General features: G+C 39.7%; 1 protein-coding gene across 6 annotated transcripts in view; it reads left to right on the top strand.

Moving 5' to 3' along the window:
* Positions 1 to 11,261, top strand: part of LOC143850573 (cell division cycle protein 27 homolog B-like) — a 31,345-nt gene extending 20,084 nt beyond the window's left edge. For 3 of the 6 annotated variants that reach the window (XM_077359812.1, XM_077359806.1, XM_077359819.1), the window contains 6 exons: positions 293 to 412; positions 1,551 to 1,627; positions 7,756 to 7,875; positions 8,036 to 8,255; positions 8,431 to 8,712; positions 10,632 to 11,261. In XM_077359812.1, the coding sequence (XP_077215927.1) occupies positions 293 to 412; positions 1,551 to 1,627; positions 7,756 to 7,875; positions 8,036 to 8,255; positions 8,431 to 8,712; positions 10,632 to 10,700 (888 nt within the window). In that variant the 3' untranslated portion in view covers positions 10,701 to 11,261. The remainder of the gene's footprint in view (positions 1 to 292; positions 413 to 1,550; positions 1,628 to 7,755; positions 7,876 to 8,035; positions 8,256 to 8,430; positions 8,713 to 10,631) is intronic. The other 3 variants (XR_013236009.1, XM_077359810.1, XM_077359816.1) reach the window with 3 other exon arrangements.
* The last annotated feature ends 4,410 nt before the right edge of the window (positions 11,262 to 15,671 follow it).

The raw sequence follows: 15,671 nt of genomic DNA on the forward strand, positions 1-15,671 counted from the left end.
AGGTCTTGCCATTCAAAGAAAAAAAGAACTCCGTAGGTCTTCAAGAATTTGGTGCATATAGCTCTCAATGTAAGGTTCTTGACTCCATCTATTTTTTTTTATAAACAGCTCAAGATTCTTTTTATTTTTCTTGTTAGATTTGATATTATCTTGCGATTTCTCTGGGGACAGTTTTGTTATACCATGCCTTTCATCTGTTCTTCATATGGTTCTGTTGTTAAGTACTTAAATTAGCATTTCACGTGTACTTTTTCCATTATGGCACTGCAACATTTGCAAATACCCTATGTAGGTAGGAAAAGCATATTTTGAGCTGGTAGATTATTTTGAGGCGGATCGTGCCTTTAGTTTGGCTCGCCGTGCATCACCATACTCTTTAGAGGGGATGGATATCTACTCCACTGTTCTTTATGTAAGTATCTTTCCACTCTTATGTATATTTTGTATTATATTGGTTATTACCATGCCGATCTCTTCATTCTGGTAACTCTCTTTCTTAGCAGAAGCTGCTTACTTTTTTTTTTGAACAATTGAATATAAGAATTTTTTTGACAGCTGTGAGGCCAGCCATGCTTTACGGCTCAGAATGTTGGGCCACCAAGAACAGCATGTGCATAAGATGAGTGTAGCGGAGATGCGAATGCTTAGATGGATGTGCGGCTTGGATGTGCGGCCACACAAGGTTAGATTGAATTAAAAATGAAGACATCCGTAAAAAGGTGGGGGTGGCACCAATTGAGAAGAAGATGAGAGAGCACCGCTTAAGATGGTTTGGGCATATCCAACTTAGGCCTTTGGATGCTCCAGTGAGAAGAAGTGACTTGTGCCAAGTTGATGGAGTAAAAAGAGGCAGGGGTAGTCCGAAAATAACTTGGGTAGAAACACAGTGAGGAAAGTCTTGAGGGCTAGGAACATAACAGAGAACATGACCTTAGATAGGATTGAATGGAAGAAAATGATCCATGTAAACGAACCCAACTAGTGTCAGGATTAGACTTAGTCAATTTGAGCTGGGTAGATTCTTTCACCTTCTTCATGAAAATTTTCTAAAGGATTCAGTAGCCGACCCCAACTAGTTTGGGACAAAGGCTTCATTGAGTTGAGTTGAATATAAGAATTTTTTAGAACGAAGAAAGAAACCAAGAAAGCAAATGATCTAGCTGATAATACCACTGTGCCATCTAATCTATATTTACAGCCCACCCTTTGCGATAGGGTAAGAATTACTAATAAGCAACTCTTGCCTATTGAACCCACTTCTCCCATCTTAAGTTCCAACAAGCTGGTACCTTATTTTCAAAGGTGCTAAAGACATAGATTCATTGGTCAAAGGCTTACAAAGAGAGTCCTACTTCCAGGCCCATGGCAATATATGCCCCTAGTGTTGTTTAGTGCGCGTGCTGAACCTCTGAACTATTTCCATTTCATTTGGTGATGATCTTCATTAGCTTCATATGTTTTCTTTAAAATGCATCTATTATGTCAAAATTTGGAAGAACATTTTCTGCTTCTTCTACTTCTTGTTTCATTAAAAGAGATTCTTTTTGCAGCATTTGAAGGAAGAGATGAAGTTAAGCTACCTAGCTCAAGAGCTATCCTCAATTGACAGGTTATCACCTCAAGCTTGGTATGTCCTTAAAACTTATATATATATATATATATATATATATATATATATATATTGTGTGTGTGTGTGTGTGTGTGTATTTCATAGGTTAATCATGCCTTTTATTTCATTGAACTTTATGAAGGGAGGAGAGAGAAACAAAGGGCCGAGATGGCTACAAAGGAAAAGACAATGAAAAAAGGAATCTGAGCACCAACTCAAATGACTGCATCCATAGGATAAGAATCAGAAGTAGGCATTGCATCCCTAGACACCATGCTCGAGCTGACTCATCTGTGACATTGTTGGCAGATTGCCTAAGATGCTATGATTTGTGGACACGGACACGGAGTGTTGGACACGGCAAACCCCCAAAATTTAGAAACGGGGACACGGCTAAAATAGAAAGTATATATAATCATAATTTATCTATATGGATTCATGTGTCGAGTTTCGACACGGATATGAGATGTCTGACATTACAACATTTAAAAATCTAGAAATGGTGATATGCACATACACATAAAATTATTGATTATTGCACAAATAAGTGACCACACACCCACATTAACTCACTTAAAAGTGTCCAAAGGAGTGTGGACACGCGTGTCGTGTCGGACACGGCAGGACACGCGGATCAACAATAAATTCAAAGTGTCGGCTAAATCAGAGCTAATATGTTAAAACGAAACCTCAGATCCATGAACTTTGTCCGGATTCCTTAGTGGCATTTGTAAATCTCCACGGTTAGGCTTCCTTGGCTTGTATCCAACCAATCATTTTTTTTTTTTGAATCTTCCTCCATAATCAAAGGTTCCACCTCTGATTCTGTCTAAAGTTTGGTGCCATGTCGAAGCACAATGCCTCAGCTTCGTTAGATCCGTACCGCCAATAGGACATGAATAGACCAATTTGGTTGCGCAAAGATGATTTCTAGTAATGCCGCCTATCCCAGACGGACCGGGGTTCCCAATACTAGAGTGATAGAGTCATCAAAATTAATTGTATTGGAAATTGCAGTAACACTGAACATTTGGCATGGAACCATGTCAGTTTGTCCTGTGTGAACATAATCAAAGCAAATCAGGGAAGACCATTGCATTTCTCCTCTAGTTTGCTATGATTATGTCTACACATATGACCAACATGCCATGCCAAATTTTCAGTGTTAATGCAGTTTCTCATACATACATGCATAGTTACACACATGGGATTTGCTAGACAATTTCGCGGAAAGCTATTTCGCAGCTGATTTTTTCAGTAGAAAACAACCACACAGGCTCACTTTTTACCAGATTTTGTCTTATTCATTTAATTAATCTGAGGTGGCTGTTCTGTCATGCAAAAGTCAGCAGTGAAATGGCTTTTTGGGAAATTGCCTAGCAAATCTCTCTCTCTCTCTCTCTCTCACTTTATATATATATATATATATATATATATATATATATATATATAAATAAAGTGAGAGAGAGAGAGAGAAGGGTTTCTGCGCTTGAGCGCAGATAAGCTTATCTGCTCTCGAGTGCAGAAACATGGGTGGGCCACATTTGTGTGTGTGTGTGGGGGGGGGGGGGGTCCAAAGCATTCATTTGATGGGCCCTTTCATGGATAGGGTGTCCACCAAAAATCAACTCCATTGGATCACCATAGGGTGTCCATTTGTGGGGTGAAAATTGGGCAGATTTGTGGACAAACAATATCTGTCCATTTTCTCCCCCACAGATGGACACCCTAAGATGGTCCAGTGGAGCTGATTTTTTGTACACCCCCCCATCCATGATGGGGCCTGTCAAATGAATGCTTAGGTTCACTCCCCCCCCCAAAGTGGCCCCACCCCTGTTTCCAGCACTCGAGCGCAAGAAACTTTTTCTAAGCTCGAGCTAGGGGGCGTGGTTTCTGAGCTCGAGCTCAAATAGCTTATTTGAGCTAGAGTTTTTAAATAGGGCATCTCCCATGTTGTTTGACTCATCCAACCCATTAATTCCATTGATCCTGACATAAGTAGAGTGTTCTTAACAAACCATCTCCATACGATTATCCTAACCATTTGATCTGTAGAGGCAAAAAATGGACCCAATTTCTAGCCGTCCATTTTCAACCTCCACAAATCAACGCTTAGCATAATCCTATGGAGATGGTTTCTTAGGGACACCCTATCTATGTTAGGTCCTATAAATTCAATATCGAACATAACCAAAACAACATAGGCACCTACCTTATTTCTGAGCTCTAGCTCAAATAAGCTATTTGAGCTCGAGCTCAGAAACCATTTCCCAATATATATATAGTAAAGTGTTTCTGAGCTCAAGCTCAGATAGCTTAGCTAAGCTCGAGCTCAGAAACTCATGTGGGCCCACATTTTTGGAGTGATCTAAAGCATTCATTTGAAAGGCCCTTACATGGATAGGGTGTCTACAAAAAATCAGGTCCATAGGCTCATCCTAACCCTTCCATTTGTGGAGGGGAAAATGGGCAGATCTGTGGAGTAGATAAATGTATTCGAGGTATAGTTTATGTAAACCCAAGGAGGAACGGGGCATTGGTATAAAGTCCTTGAAGGAAGTTTGCAATGCCTCCAGTGTTAAAAGCATACATAATCTGCACCTAAAGTCAAACTTATGGTGTGAATTTATGAAGTCTAGATACTTGAAGGGTAAAAGCTTTTATTTGACGGAAAGAAAATTTGGAGATTCGAAGCAATGGAAAGATATGCTCTTATTGAAGGAAGAATGGACAAATAGTAGCAGATGGATCATTGGAGAAGGGACTGTTTCTTTTTGGACTGATGTATGGTTTGGCAATCAGCCTCTTGTTGATTATGTAACTCGTAGGGCAAATATTGACTTGAATTTGTGTGTTAAAGATGTGATTGATGAGGCTGGAGTATGGAACTTAGCGAGAGTGGAGAGTTACATTCCTCAAGGTGTGATTGACAACATCAAAGCTTCTTCTTTGAATTTATCCAATAAACAGGATAAATTAGTTTGGGTCCTTAATAACTCAGGTCAATTTAATATTAGCTCTGCATGGAATATGGTGAGGAGCAAGTTTCCAAAGAAAAGATGGGCAAATTATATTTGGGAGGATCTTCGTCTTAAAATCAGCTGCTTTATATGGAAATTTTTTGTGAGAGCTGTTCCCGTGGATAGCAGACTCAAGGACATGTTCATTCCCTCCCCATCTATGTGCACATGTTGCGCTGTGCCTAAGGAAGAAGAGTTGGATCATGCTTTTGTTGAGAGTGATTTGGATTTTGCCAACATTCTGTAAGTTCCCGTTATACGCAACCAGTCTATATGTGCCAGGATTTTGCAATGGTTTGAAATATCAAAGAGGAAAAGAAATTCAGATTATGGTTTTACCTTGAAAGTCATCCCATCCCTAATAACTTGGGAGATTTGGAGGGAGCGATGTAAACGACGTATGGAGGGAATTGCCAAGCCTATTGATGTAATCATTAATGATATATCGATATGGTGTAAGTTGTTATCTAAATCCTTCACGCCGTCCCTAGAGTGTTCTCATTGGGAATGTTGGGCGTTAAGTGCTATAGGCATTATTCCTAAAAAGGTCAATTTTCCCAAGATATTGAAAGTGGTGTGGGTTAAAGCGGCGCGAGGAGAGCTAAAGCTAAATACTAATGGTGCATCTAAAGGGAATCCCGGAATTTCTAGTGGTACCGGAGTTATTAGAAATTATATGGGTAAGACGATCTTTGCCTTTACACATTATTATGATGTCAGCACTAGCCTACAAGCGGAAGCGAGAAGTATTCTTGACGGACTTAGGTATTGCAAGGCCCTGGGAGTTTCTAAGGTTTGGCTTGAATCAGATAGTAAAGTGCTAATAGATGTGATCAATACCATGAGGGATCCACCATGGTCTATTATATATTACAGGCAGGAACTTCAAGATCTTCTTCTAAATATTAAGCCAAGGATATCTCATCAATATAGAGAGGCTAACCAGGTAGCCAACTCCCTGGCAAATTTTGCTTGTGACAATAAAGGTAATAGCATGTTCTATCAGTGGAGAGACCTCCCTAAATTGGCTAGGGGTGCTATGAGGTGTGATTTGTTTGGTATTCCTAGAATCCTAGCATTCAAATTTTGTAGGTTTTTTTCTGTTTGTAGGGTTTGAGGTAAGGTGCTATGTCCCCCCATGTATTTTGTTTTTTCATTCATCAATAAAATGTAAGGTGTTGGTAAAAAAAAAAAAAGATAAATGTATCCGAGGGAGACCTCAGATAACTTATCTGTGCTAGGGAGTATAAATAGGGTAGGTGCCTATGTTGTTTGGGTTATGTTAGATATTGATTCTATAGGAGCTTACATAGATAAGGTGTTCGTAAGAAGTCATCTCCATAGGATCATGCTAAGCCTTGATTTGTGGAGGTTTAAAATGGACGGCTATAAAATGGGTCCATTTTGTGCTAGTTCGAATGGTTAGGATGAACCTATGGAGATGATTTGTTAGGAGCACAGTATTTATGTTAGCTTTTATGGAATGAAGGGGTTGGATGACTCAAACAACATGGCTTGATGTGCTATTTGTAGTGGCTAGCTCATATAGCTTAGCTGAGGTCTCCCTCAGATACATCACCCCAATACATAGATACGCAGACAGACATGTATGTATGTATGTCTAAAATCTTACGCATGCACATAAAATATATACCCGAGTTATGAAATTCGAACCCCTGATATCGACAGTACACTCTTGAGTACAACCCACTGGGGCAAATGCTCATCTTCTCTTTCGCAGTACTTCGGGGCCCAGGCTCAATCTTTCTTGTGCACTTTTTGTATATGATAGCCAGATATGAATGCATATACTGATATACACAGGCACATGAATGGAGATACAAATGGCATTTTCTAAAATCTTAGACGCGAATACGTTTGTGTGTCGGATACCATGAGATAAGGCACAAGATACGTATAGCAGACTCTCTAATATTTTATGAGTGGTTAACATGAAATGGTATAAAATAATAGAAAATATAATCATATAAAATCGCTCGTATATTTGTTAACTAGCAAAACTAAAGTTATTAATAGAGTAAAATATGTAATGTTGTAGGTTTTCACCTATCCATCTCAGTTGCTGCAAGAACGACCTTGAAGAAAACCAACCCGATCGGAAAATAAAAGTTCACCTGCAAGTTTATACCATCTCTTAAGTTAATGCGGTGTGCTAAACTCCACATTTTGATTTATGGATCTTTACGCAAGCTATTCATGCATATAGTTTCATATATGTTCTACATAGGGTGCACTTTGGAGCGTTACTATTTTTTAATGCCTCAAATCATAAATTGCCTACTCTGTCATTTTTGTTGCTGCTCACTCCTACTGCCTGCCACTTTTGATAAACGAAATGCATTAAGTGCCTTTGTGCCTGCATAGCCAGATGGTAGATGTGATCGTTATGTCCATTAGTTTAGCTAAGCAAGTCACGCTAGTGTTCTTGGGTTAGTGCTTTTTTTGTGTTGGTCGAAAGAGAAAATTGTTTTGGGTATGGTGCCACAGTTTTGACTCGGTTGGAGTTTACCTGGCAGAGCTATGGTTAAACCATTTATTTTGGGCATTAATGTTTGCTGCTAGGGATCCAAACATAAATTCGAGTCCAATAATTAGGTTTTGACTCACAATCAGTTCTCAAAATCCAAAACAAACAGGGCTTTAGTCTTTTGTTGGGTTTACTTTAACAAAACTATCTAGTTGTTGGCAAGTCAACTCATTTTACTAATGAGTCAATTTGATTTGCGCACTCCACCTCAACAATTTTTGGAGTTAGAAGGCCAATCCTTAGCCAAAGTAGTAGCCACATAGAAACTTGCTAATCTTTAGCCTAACCCAGTTACCCAAGTGACTTAGCCAAGATAGGTTCGACCAAATGAGCTTTCTCTGGTCCTATTGGAGTTGAGGATTCTAAGGAGGCATGTTTCATTATTTTTTGTTGTGCAAAATTTTGGTGAAGCTTGTATCCAGATCGAGTACATTTTGTTAGAAAGTTTCACTGTCAACATGCTTCCAGCAATCCAACTGCCTTTTGAAACACTATCTTAACACATCATATAGTATCTGTGTATCTTCTACGTCTAAGTTTGTCACAAAGTATTTCCTACTAATGGAATGGGCATGCAGGTGTGCTATAGGAAACTGCTACGGCTTGCAGAAAGATCATGAGACTGCTCTGAAAAATTTCCACCGTGCTGTTCATCTAGATTCAAGATTTGCTTATGCTCACACGCTCTGTGGCCATGAGTATGGAAACCCATTAGTTCTTTACCATTTCTTACTTGAAAATAATATTTAGTTTATACTAGGATGCCATAAGTTATAACTCCCCGCTATTTCAGCTGTTTCGTGCAGCTGTTACTTGTGGGTTTATATCCTTACCGTATTTGGTTGCTTTCATCAACAGGTATGTGGCCTTGGAGGATTTTGAAAATGGAATAAAGCGCTACCAAAGTGCCCTTCGTATAGATGCTAGGCATTATAACTCCTGGTATGGCCTTGGGATGGTATACCTTCGCCAAGAGAAGTATGAATTTGCAGAGCATCATTTCCGAAAGGCTTTCCAAATCAATCCACGCTCTTCTGTTCTCATGTGTTATCTAGGAATGGCTTTACATGCTTTAAAGGTTTGGTCCTTACAGAACAGTTTCTATGAAATCCTATTTTTCACTAAATAGCTGATTCTTGCACACATTGTGCAAGCAAACCAAGGACAATTGTTCGAATCCAAAATTAATGATGTCAAGATTTTCTTTTGCTTTTGAATTTCTTCACGAGAATTCGTGTTTCTTTATCTGGCAGAGAAATGAGGGGGCACTTGAGATGATCGAGAAGGCTATTCTAGCAGATAAGAAGAATCCACTACCCATGTATCAGAAGGCAAACATACTATTAAGTCTTGAAAGATTTGATGAGGCTTTGAACGATTTAGAGCAGCTGAAAGAGAATGCTCCTCGTGAAAGCAGTGTGTGGGCATTGATGGGAAAGATTTATAAGAGGCTTGGCATGCACGGGAAAGCAATGTTTCATTTTGGACATGCTTTGGATTTGAAACCATCTGCAGCCGACGTTGCTACTATTAAGGTAAGCACCAACTCACCTTGTCCTTTTCCTTTTCCTTGATGTTTTGTATTATGATTACGTACCAACTCACCTTGTCATTACCCGATGCACGTGGTTTACGGGTGATTGCGTGCATTTAGTCCCGCCCTAAAATGGGGTGAGGATACCCTATGCCATAAAAAAACAGTTGAGCTTCATCAATGTGGCTGACTACGCACTGTATGATTTGTGCTAGTTCATTCTTCATTGTCAGGCATGGAGCACAAGGTGTCATACAGGATGACCTATGACATGCCCATACAGCATATAATAACATTGTTTTTTGAAATGGAGCATATAATAACATTGTAGATAAATGTCTAGATAAATGCAAATGCTTATAGCTATAATTTTAATATTCACATAGTGGAAAAAGGAAAAAACGATACAGGTTAAAACTATACGTTTGCTATAAAAGAGTAAGCAAAAAAGGGAAGAGAAATGGTAAATGAAGGTTTTGAAATATTTTTCTCCATATTTTTTCTACCTAAGATGAGAGAGCACCGCTTGGACATATCCAACGTAGGCCTTTGGATGCTCCGGTGAGAAGAGGCGACTCGTGCCAAATTGATGGAGTAAAAAGAGAGGTAGGGGCAGACCGAAAACAACTTGGGTAGAAACAGTGAGGAAAGACTTGATAGCTAGTAACATAATAGAGAACATCACCTTGGATAGGATAAAATGGAAAAAAATGATCCACGTAGAAGAATCCAACTAGAGCCAGGATTAGAGCTGGGTAGATGCCTTTCACCTTCTTCATGAAATTTTTCTAAAGGATTCATTTAGCCGACCCCAACTAGTTTGGGACAAAGGCTTTGTTGAGTTGAGTTGAGTATTGTTTATATGGTTTTAGTGTATTCCTATTTGTCCTAGATGCTTTTTTCTATATTTATGCTTTTATCAACTAATAATTATATAATAATATCTCTTCCATCATTATCATATAACTGTACACACCGTCTCTTGAGCAACACTATGTTAGTTGGACTTCCACTCTCTTCTACTTGGTAGATTTTGCCACTCCATCATCTGTTTGACTGCAGCCGAGTGGGGTGGGGGCACGTAAGTATCAATTTTGTTGCCAACTATTGACCCAGGTCTCTTTCTATTTGTTTTGGATGGTATCTGCAGACATAGCTTGGCCTTCGTCAATCAAATTTATTATTAATTATTGGATCATATAACTTTACAAATGCGTCAACATGTTGGGTTTCCTAGGTTTACCATTTCAGACATTGAATGCTTGAGTGTGTAACTTTCTGAAGGAAAAAAAGGAAAATGATTGAAGTGTGTTGAGTTACGGATCGTCAGATCGGTCTTATACGAGTTATGACAGTTTTTGACATGCCCTACTTGGTCCTTGATATGATCTCAAGGTCTCTTGTTTACTTATTATAATAACATGCTGTCAAGCGTCCCCCCCCCGCCTGGCGCGCACGCGCTCGCCTCGATGTTACGTTTTTAAGACCACACATATACGTCCGACATGATTATAGGATGCCTAATACTGTGGTTTAATCACCCTATTGTTTTACGAATCCAAACATCCCAGGAAATGCTGTCCGTATTGACATTTTAGATTGGTGAAGCGAGACCCTCGGTTTGTGCCCTTGTTATATATTGAGGCATCTTACAAAACGTAGAGAAAGGGTGAGATATAAAATATAACAGCTGCATTAAAAAAATTATAAAAATAACGGCACTGATTAAATGCCTAAAATATAATGAAAATTACCTAGAAATTAGTGGTAAAAACATTCATCTGCAGCCAGTTGTGTGATAGAAGACCAAGAGTGTTGTGTATCTTATGTAGTGTCAGGAATTCTATGAATATGGCAAACAGCAAGGGAATTTGAAATTTCTATATAATTGGCTCATGTAATGTTTTGTATTTTTGGCAGTCCACAATCGAAAAGTTGAATGTACCAGAGGAAACAGAGGTGTCAGATGAAGCAGAGGACAGCTTGTAGATTTATTTGCTTTAATGGCGGTAACAATGTAAAGGATCTTAGACAAATCCCTTGATTTGAAGGAGATCATGGTTCTTTTGGCATCAACCAGTTCACATCATAACAGGCTCCACTAACGATCGATCTACTGTTCTTATGAGGCTCCTCAGCGACGCTATACTTGTAACGGTAATCTTCCCAGTTTTGTAGTACAAAAAATACCAAGAGAAAATTAGCTTTTAGAACTTAAAGCTGCTTCACATGTATGTAGGAACAAGGGTGCACCAAGCCAAGAAGGCTTGTATGATCATCGGAACTTCATTGTAACTTCATTTTTCATCAGTACCAAATTTTTCGATGAATGAATTGGCCGTGTGGTTTGTTGACCACAACAGCAATTGGGACCTTATCAAAGTGAAAAATTCTAACCATAGATGTAGCATAGCAAGTATACGAGATATTAGAGACTTTCCCACAAAGAGCTTTATATGGAAGGCGTGGTGTACCTTGTTCCCAGTGTGGGCGAGTTCATTGACTGTATCTAACACATTGATATGAAGTTATCATCCATTTTCCCTAATCTTCATTTATGTCGTACTTTATAACCATTTTCGAAAGTTTTATGGTGAAAGTACTGATGCCTTATGCAGGAATTGGCTGAAACATGTCCTTTAATTACAGGGTTTTGTATGTTCAAATAGACCTTCGTGTACACTGCAGGTGGGAGGAGACATGAACATGACTGATATCTTTTAGTTATAAAATTTTTAGCATTTCTTAGAGAGTATCACTGCTGTTTGTTTTGGATTTTGAGAACCAATTGCGAGCCCATAACTGATTATTGGATAATTTTGTGGCAAATAATCAGTTTTGGACTTGCAATCGGTTCTCAAATTCCAAAACAAATGAAGCCTAAGTTAATTAAGAAAGAACTTCAACCTGTAGGCGTGCGATACACAGATGCAGTAGTTAAGGCAGTAAGGTAGGTGCAAGAGATTTGTACATCACTGAATACGATTGGAATGGGAGCTTAGGCCATGTTTTTTTGTTTTTTTTTAAGATTTTGAAAATTGATTTTTTGTCCAAAACTGATTGTTGAACTCAAAATGCATTAACCCTAATTGTGTTGGATTTTGAGAATTGATTGGGTCTAAAACTGATTATTGGACTCAAAATTTGTGAGTCCAGATATGAGTTTTGCTCAAAATCAATTCTTAAAACAAAAAACAAACGGGGTGTAATTTCGAGTCCAATAATCATTTTTTGGACTTAATCAATTCTAAGAATCCAGATCGAAACGGGGCCTTAGTTCTATAGGGAGGATTCCTCCCTTCAATGCAGTAGATTTAGGGTTCAGTACACTTTTACCCTCTTAATGGCAACAAGGAGTAGTTCTGTTGGAACTGAGTTTCCTACTTATTGACAGTTTCCTTGACTATTCCTCCATCATTAGACCTCTAATAAGTTTAGTTCAGTTCTGAAGTAGCCAATTTGCCCATAATGTTGGTGCTCAAATGAGGATTAAAGCCTTGACAGATTGCATCCAAATCGAGGCACCTGTGCATGAATGAAATTGGATTTCCTTGCAGGAATCTGAGTTAAATTTTTATTCCTATTGTTTGGCTGTGTATATGTATGTAGAGAATTTATATGATGCCCGACCGTCAAAATAGCAAGGTTTGCCACCTAGCCCTTGTAAATTACCCGGTCGGCCATCATATAAAAACTCATGTATCAATACCTGCCTAAGAGTTATAAACTAGTGGAGAATTCAAGTGAATGTTGTGTGTTCAAAGTCTCAACTGAGGACTCTTATAGACATAGTTCAGAACTCGGAATTCATGAGCATCTTCATCCTTTTCCACTATCAATTTGTTAAGAGCAAAAGTCAGAAGCATCTGTATCTGCATGGGCTTTGCTGGTTGTCTGCAAACTCCAATTCAGAACATCTCTCATAACCTCTGATAACCTAAAATGCAGGATCCTTATCAAGACAGAAGTTCTCTATCTACTAAACTTATTGCTATTCTTGGATTGGGCGGCTGATACTGCTTGGAAAAAGATCAGCCCACCATTACCTTATCATGAATTGGGGGGATTTTTGCATGTTTTAAAGCTTTACACCATATTGGCAAACATTCTGTAAATCATGGAATTTTGGATTGCATTTCAAAGACATGGTTCAGCTCTGTTATTGAAACTCGGTTGAAGGCTATAAACAGTTCACTTGCATTGGGCATTGATCTATCTTTGAGATGACTTATCTAGTTGACATACTATTGCATGTCAATTGTTTGACAAAAGTTGTGGCACAAGTTCAGAACTTTGGTATTAGACGTTTATTGCAGATCCATACACAGAGGACTTGGCTATCTTTCAAACGAGTATAAGAGCTTTGAATGCACATAAATTCTGGATTTGAATGAACTCAATGTGTTTCACATTTGATCCATCACTTTAAATTTGGAAGCATAAGATCCCTAATTACATTCCTGTGTTGAATTGTTCCATCATTTTAAGGACACACTACACCATTCTCATCTATCCACTACACTTGAATACAACCTCACCACCATCGAAAGAACATAAATAGATTTCTCATTTCCTCCTCTTTTTTTTCAGTTGAAGTCAGATACCAATACTTGTTTACTGGTAACATGTTACATCTATGTAAAACTATAAAGTTATTAACTAAAAAAGGAAAGAAAATTAAGTCATGACTATCAGGGACGTATTCAGAAGCCGCCGGAATATCCCTCCGGGAGTCTCCGAGTTTCAGCAACCGTCGGGATTTTTCTGTGTGTGTGGTCTTAACGTCGAGCGGCTATCAGAGCCTTTTCTGTCATGCCTGGATGGAGGCTACTCTGCTATAGAAGTGTTTGAATCCCTTGGGATTTTTAACCCATGCTGCCGAAGATCCCTGTTTTCGTTTGGGCAAGAAGCTAATTTGGCTAGGCCCCAATGGCCCCCACCTAGATCACATGCAGGTTCTTTGGGAAGTTTGGAAGACTGGGACACCAGGGGAAGGAGGTTGGAGTTTGGGGCTAGGAAGGCACCTGGCCGCACAGCAATGGAGTCTAATCGTAGGCCATTCTCGAGTGGCAATGACTGGTTGTGCTTAAAATGTAACTATAAAAATTTTGGCTCTCACATCAAATGCAAAAATGCTTGGAACCAAGAAATAGGGAGAATCCGAACTTAGTGTGGAGACCCAAAAGGGTCCAAATTGCCACTCTTGACGAGGTTCGATGTTTGGACGTCCCAGCTTCTGTAGTGGAAGAAAGAAAAAGAAATTTTAAGAGCTGTCTTATTGGGAGTTTGAAATCTGGCACCTGGCTCTTAGAAGATGTCTGGGATTGGGCCAGAAATTTTTGGGGTCTCCTGGAGCTGCAGAAACCTTTTGCTATTAGCACAGTGGACCTCCTATTTTGGCTTGACTCTGAGGTCCAGGCTACCTCTATTCTCCGACGAGGAGGTGAGGCCTTCGGGAGATGTCTTTCTTCCCTTCAACCCTGGCTCCCGGCATATAATACGGGGGCTAGAACTATTCGGGTGCGATTTTACGATATTCCACTTCATGCATGGTCTTCTACCACGGTGGAGATCATTGGTCTACATTTGGGCCAGGTCCTTGAGACCCAGCTATTTGGGAATCACGCTCATTGTTTGGCCTTTGCCTCTGCGCTGGTTATTTCCCCTTTGTGGAAATCCATCCCTCCATTCATTAATTTAAGGGTAGATTCCACCATTTATTCGGTGGGAGTTAAGGTGGTGTCTGAGGATAGTATAAATTCTCTGGCAATGTCGGTGGTGAAAGAATCCAGTAGTAAAGACAATTTGCCCCTTTTTTAGGGATCCGATCAGATTCCCATCGATAGAGGCTCACCAATGGCGGTTTGTCCACCGGAAAAGGTGGCAGTGGCCACTGGGTTTGGATCGGAGCCGGTGGTGGACCCCAGTTCAAATTTTGAATTGCCCACCTACCAGCCTGTCCCCTCTGAGTTGTACATGTCTCGTCAGAAAGTAGGGAGGCTATGCTGAGGGGGCTGAGAGTTGGCCTAATGTAAGGATTGCATCAAAAACATTAATGGCAGCTCCACGTGGCACAGAAGGAAAGGCGGTTAGAAAAGATGTTGTGGATTCTTTTAGGTTAAAATCGACGAAGGAGTTGAAGGCTTTAAAATTAAAAAATCAGTTCCTTAAGGCATGCAAGATCGTCGATGAAAAGCGCACATGTACGGGTAAAGGTAAATCAAGAAGAGGTCTTGGGCAGGACACTCGCATCTTAACCACCCGTGGTGGCCTATCAGTACTTAACAGGAGGATTGAGTGTATGTATCGAAAAAAGGAAGTCAGAAAGAATAAGCTTGGGTCTGAAAATCACAATTACCTACGAATTCTGCAAAACTCTCCTACCTCAAGTATGTCTGATAAAGATCGATCTGAGGATAAATTTTGTGCATTCAAGGGTGAAATTACCTTGGTGGATGGAGACCTCGACCTCTTAAAAAGCCTTAACTATAATGAAAAGCTTGTGAGGAAGGAATCGCCTACACTTGGTGAGGTGTTACTCTCTCTGAAGAAGCAGTGGATGAAAGAAAGAGCAGAAGTCAGTCGAAGCTCAGGATTGTCTCCTTCCCAGACCACCATGAACAGTGAGGAAGAACTTCATACGCCTCTTCGTAATCTGCTCATTTTGAACAAGATTTTAGAAAAGGAAAGACGGACCCGAAGGCGTTTGTGGGAGGAAGAGAAACAATTGGCAATATTAAGTCTGGAAAATGGGCGCGAGAACCCGGGTAATGGCTTGGGTCTGGGGCGAAGTAATGCAGACGTGGAAGATGGTCAGCGAACAATGAAGTCTAGCGAGTTCAGTAGAAATGATAAAGGAAAGGGCATATTGATTTTGTCGACTCCAGAGGAACCTGGGCACCCAGAGTTGGAGAGTTTTAATGACTTCTTAGCAATTGGAGATGTTTTTGAGATTTCTTA

This window comes from Tasmannia lanceolata, unplaced genomic scaffold (genome assembly GCF_043159265.1).
Source record: "Tasmannia lanceolata isolate RefF3 unplaced genomic scaffold, GAP_Taslan_0.1 ptg000003l, whole genome shotgun sequence".
Taxonomy (NCBI): domain Eukaryota; kingdom Viridiplantae; phylum Streptophyta; class Magnoliopsida; order Canellales; family Winteraceae; genus Tasmannia; species Tasmannia lanceolata.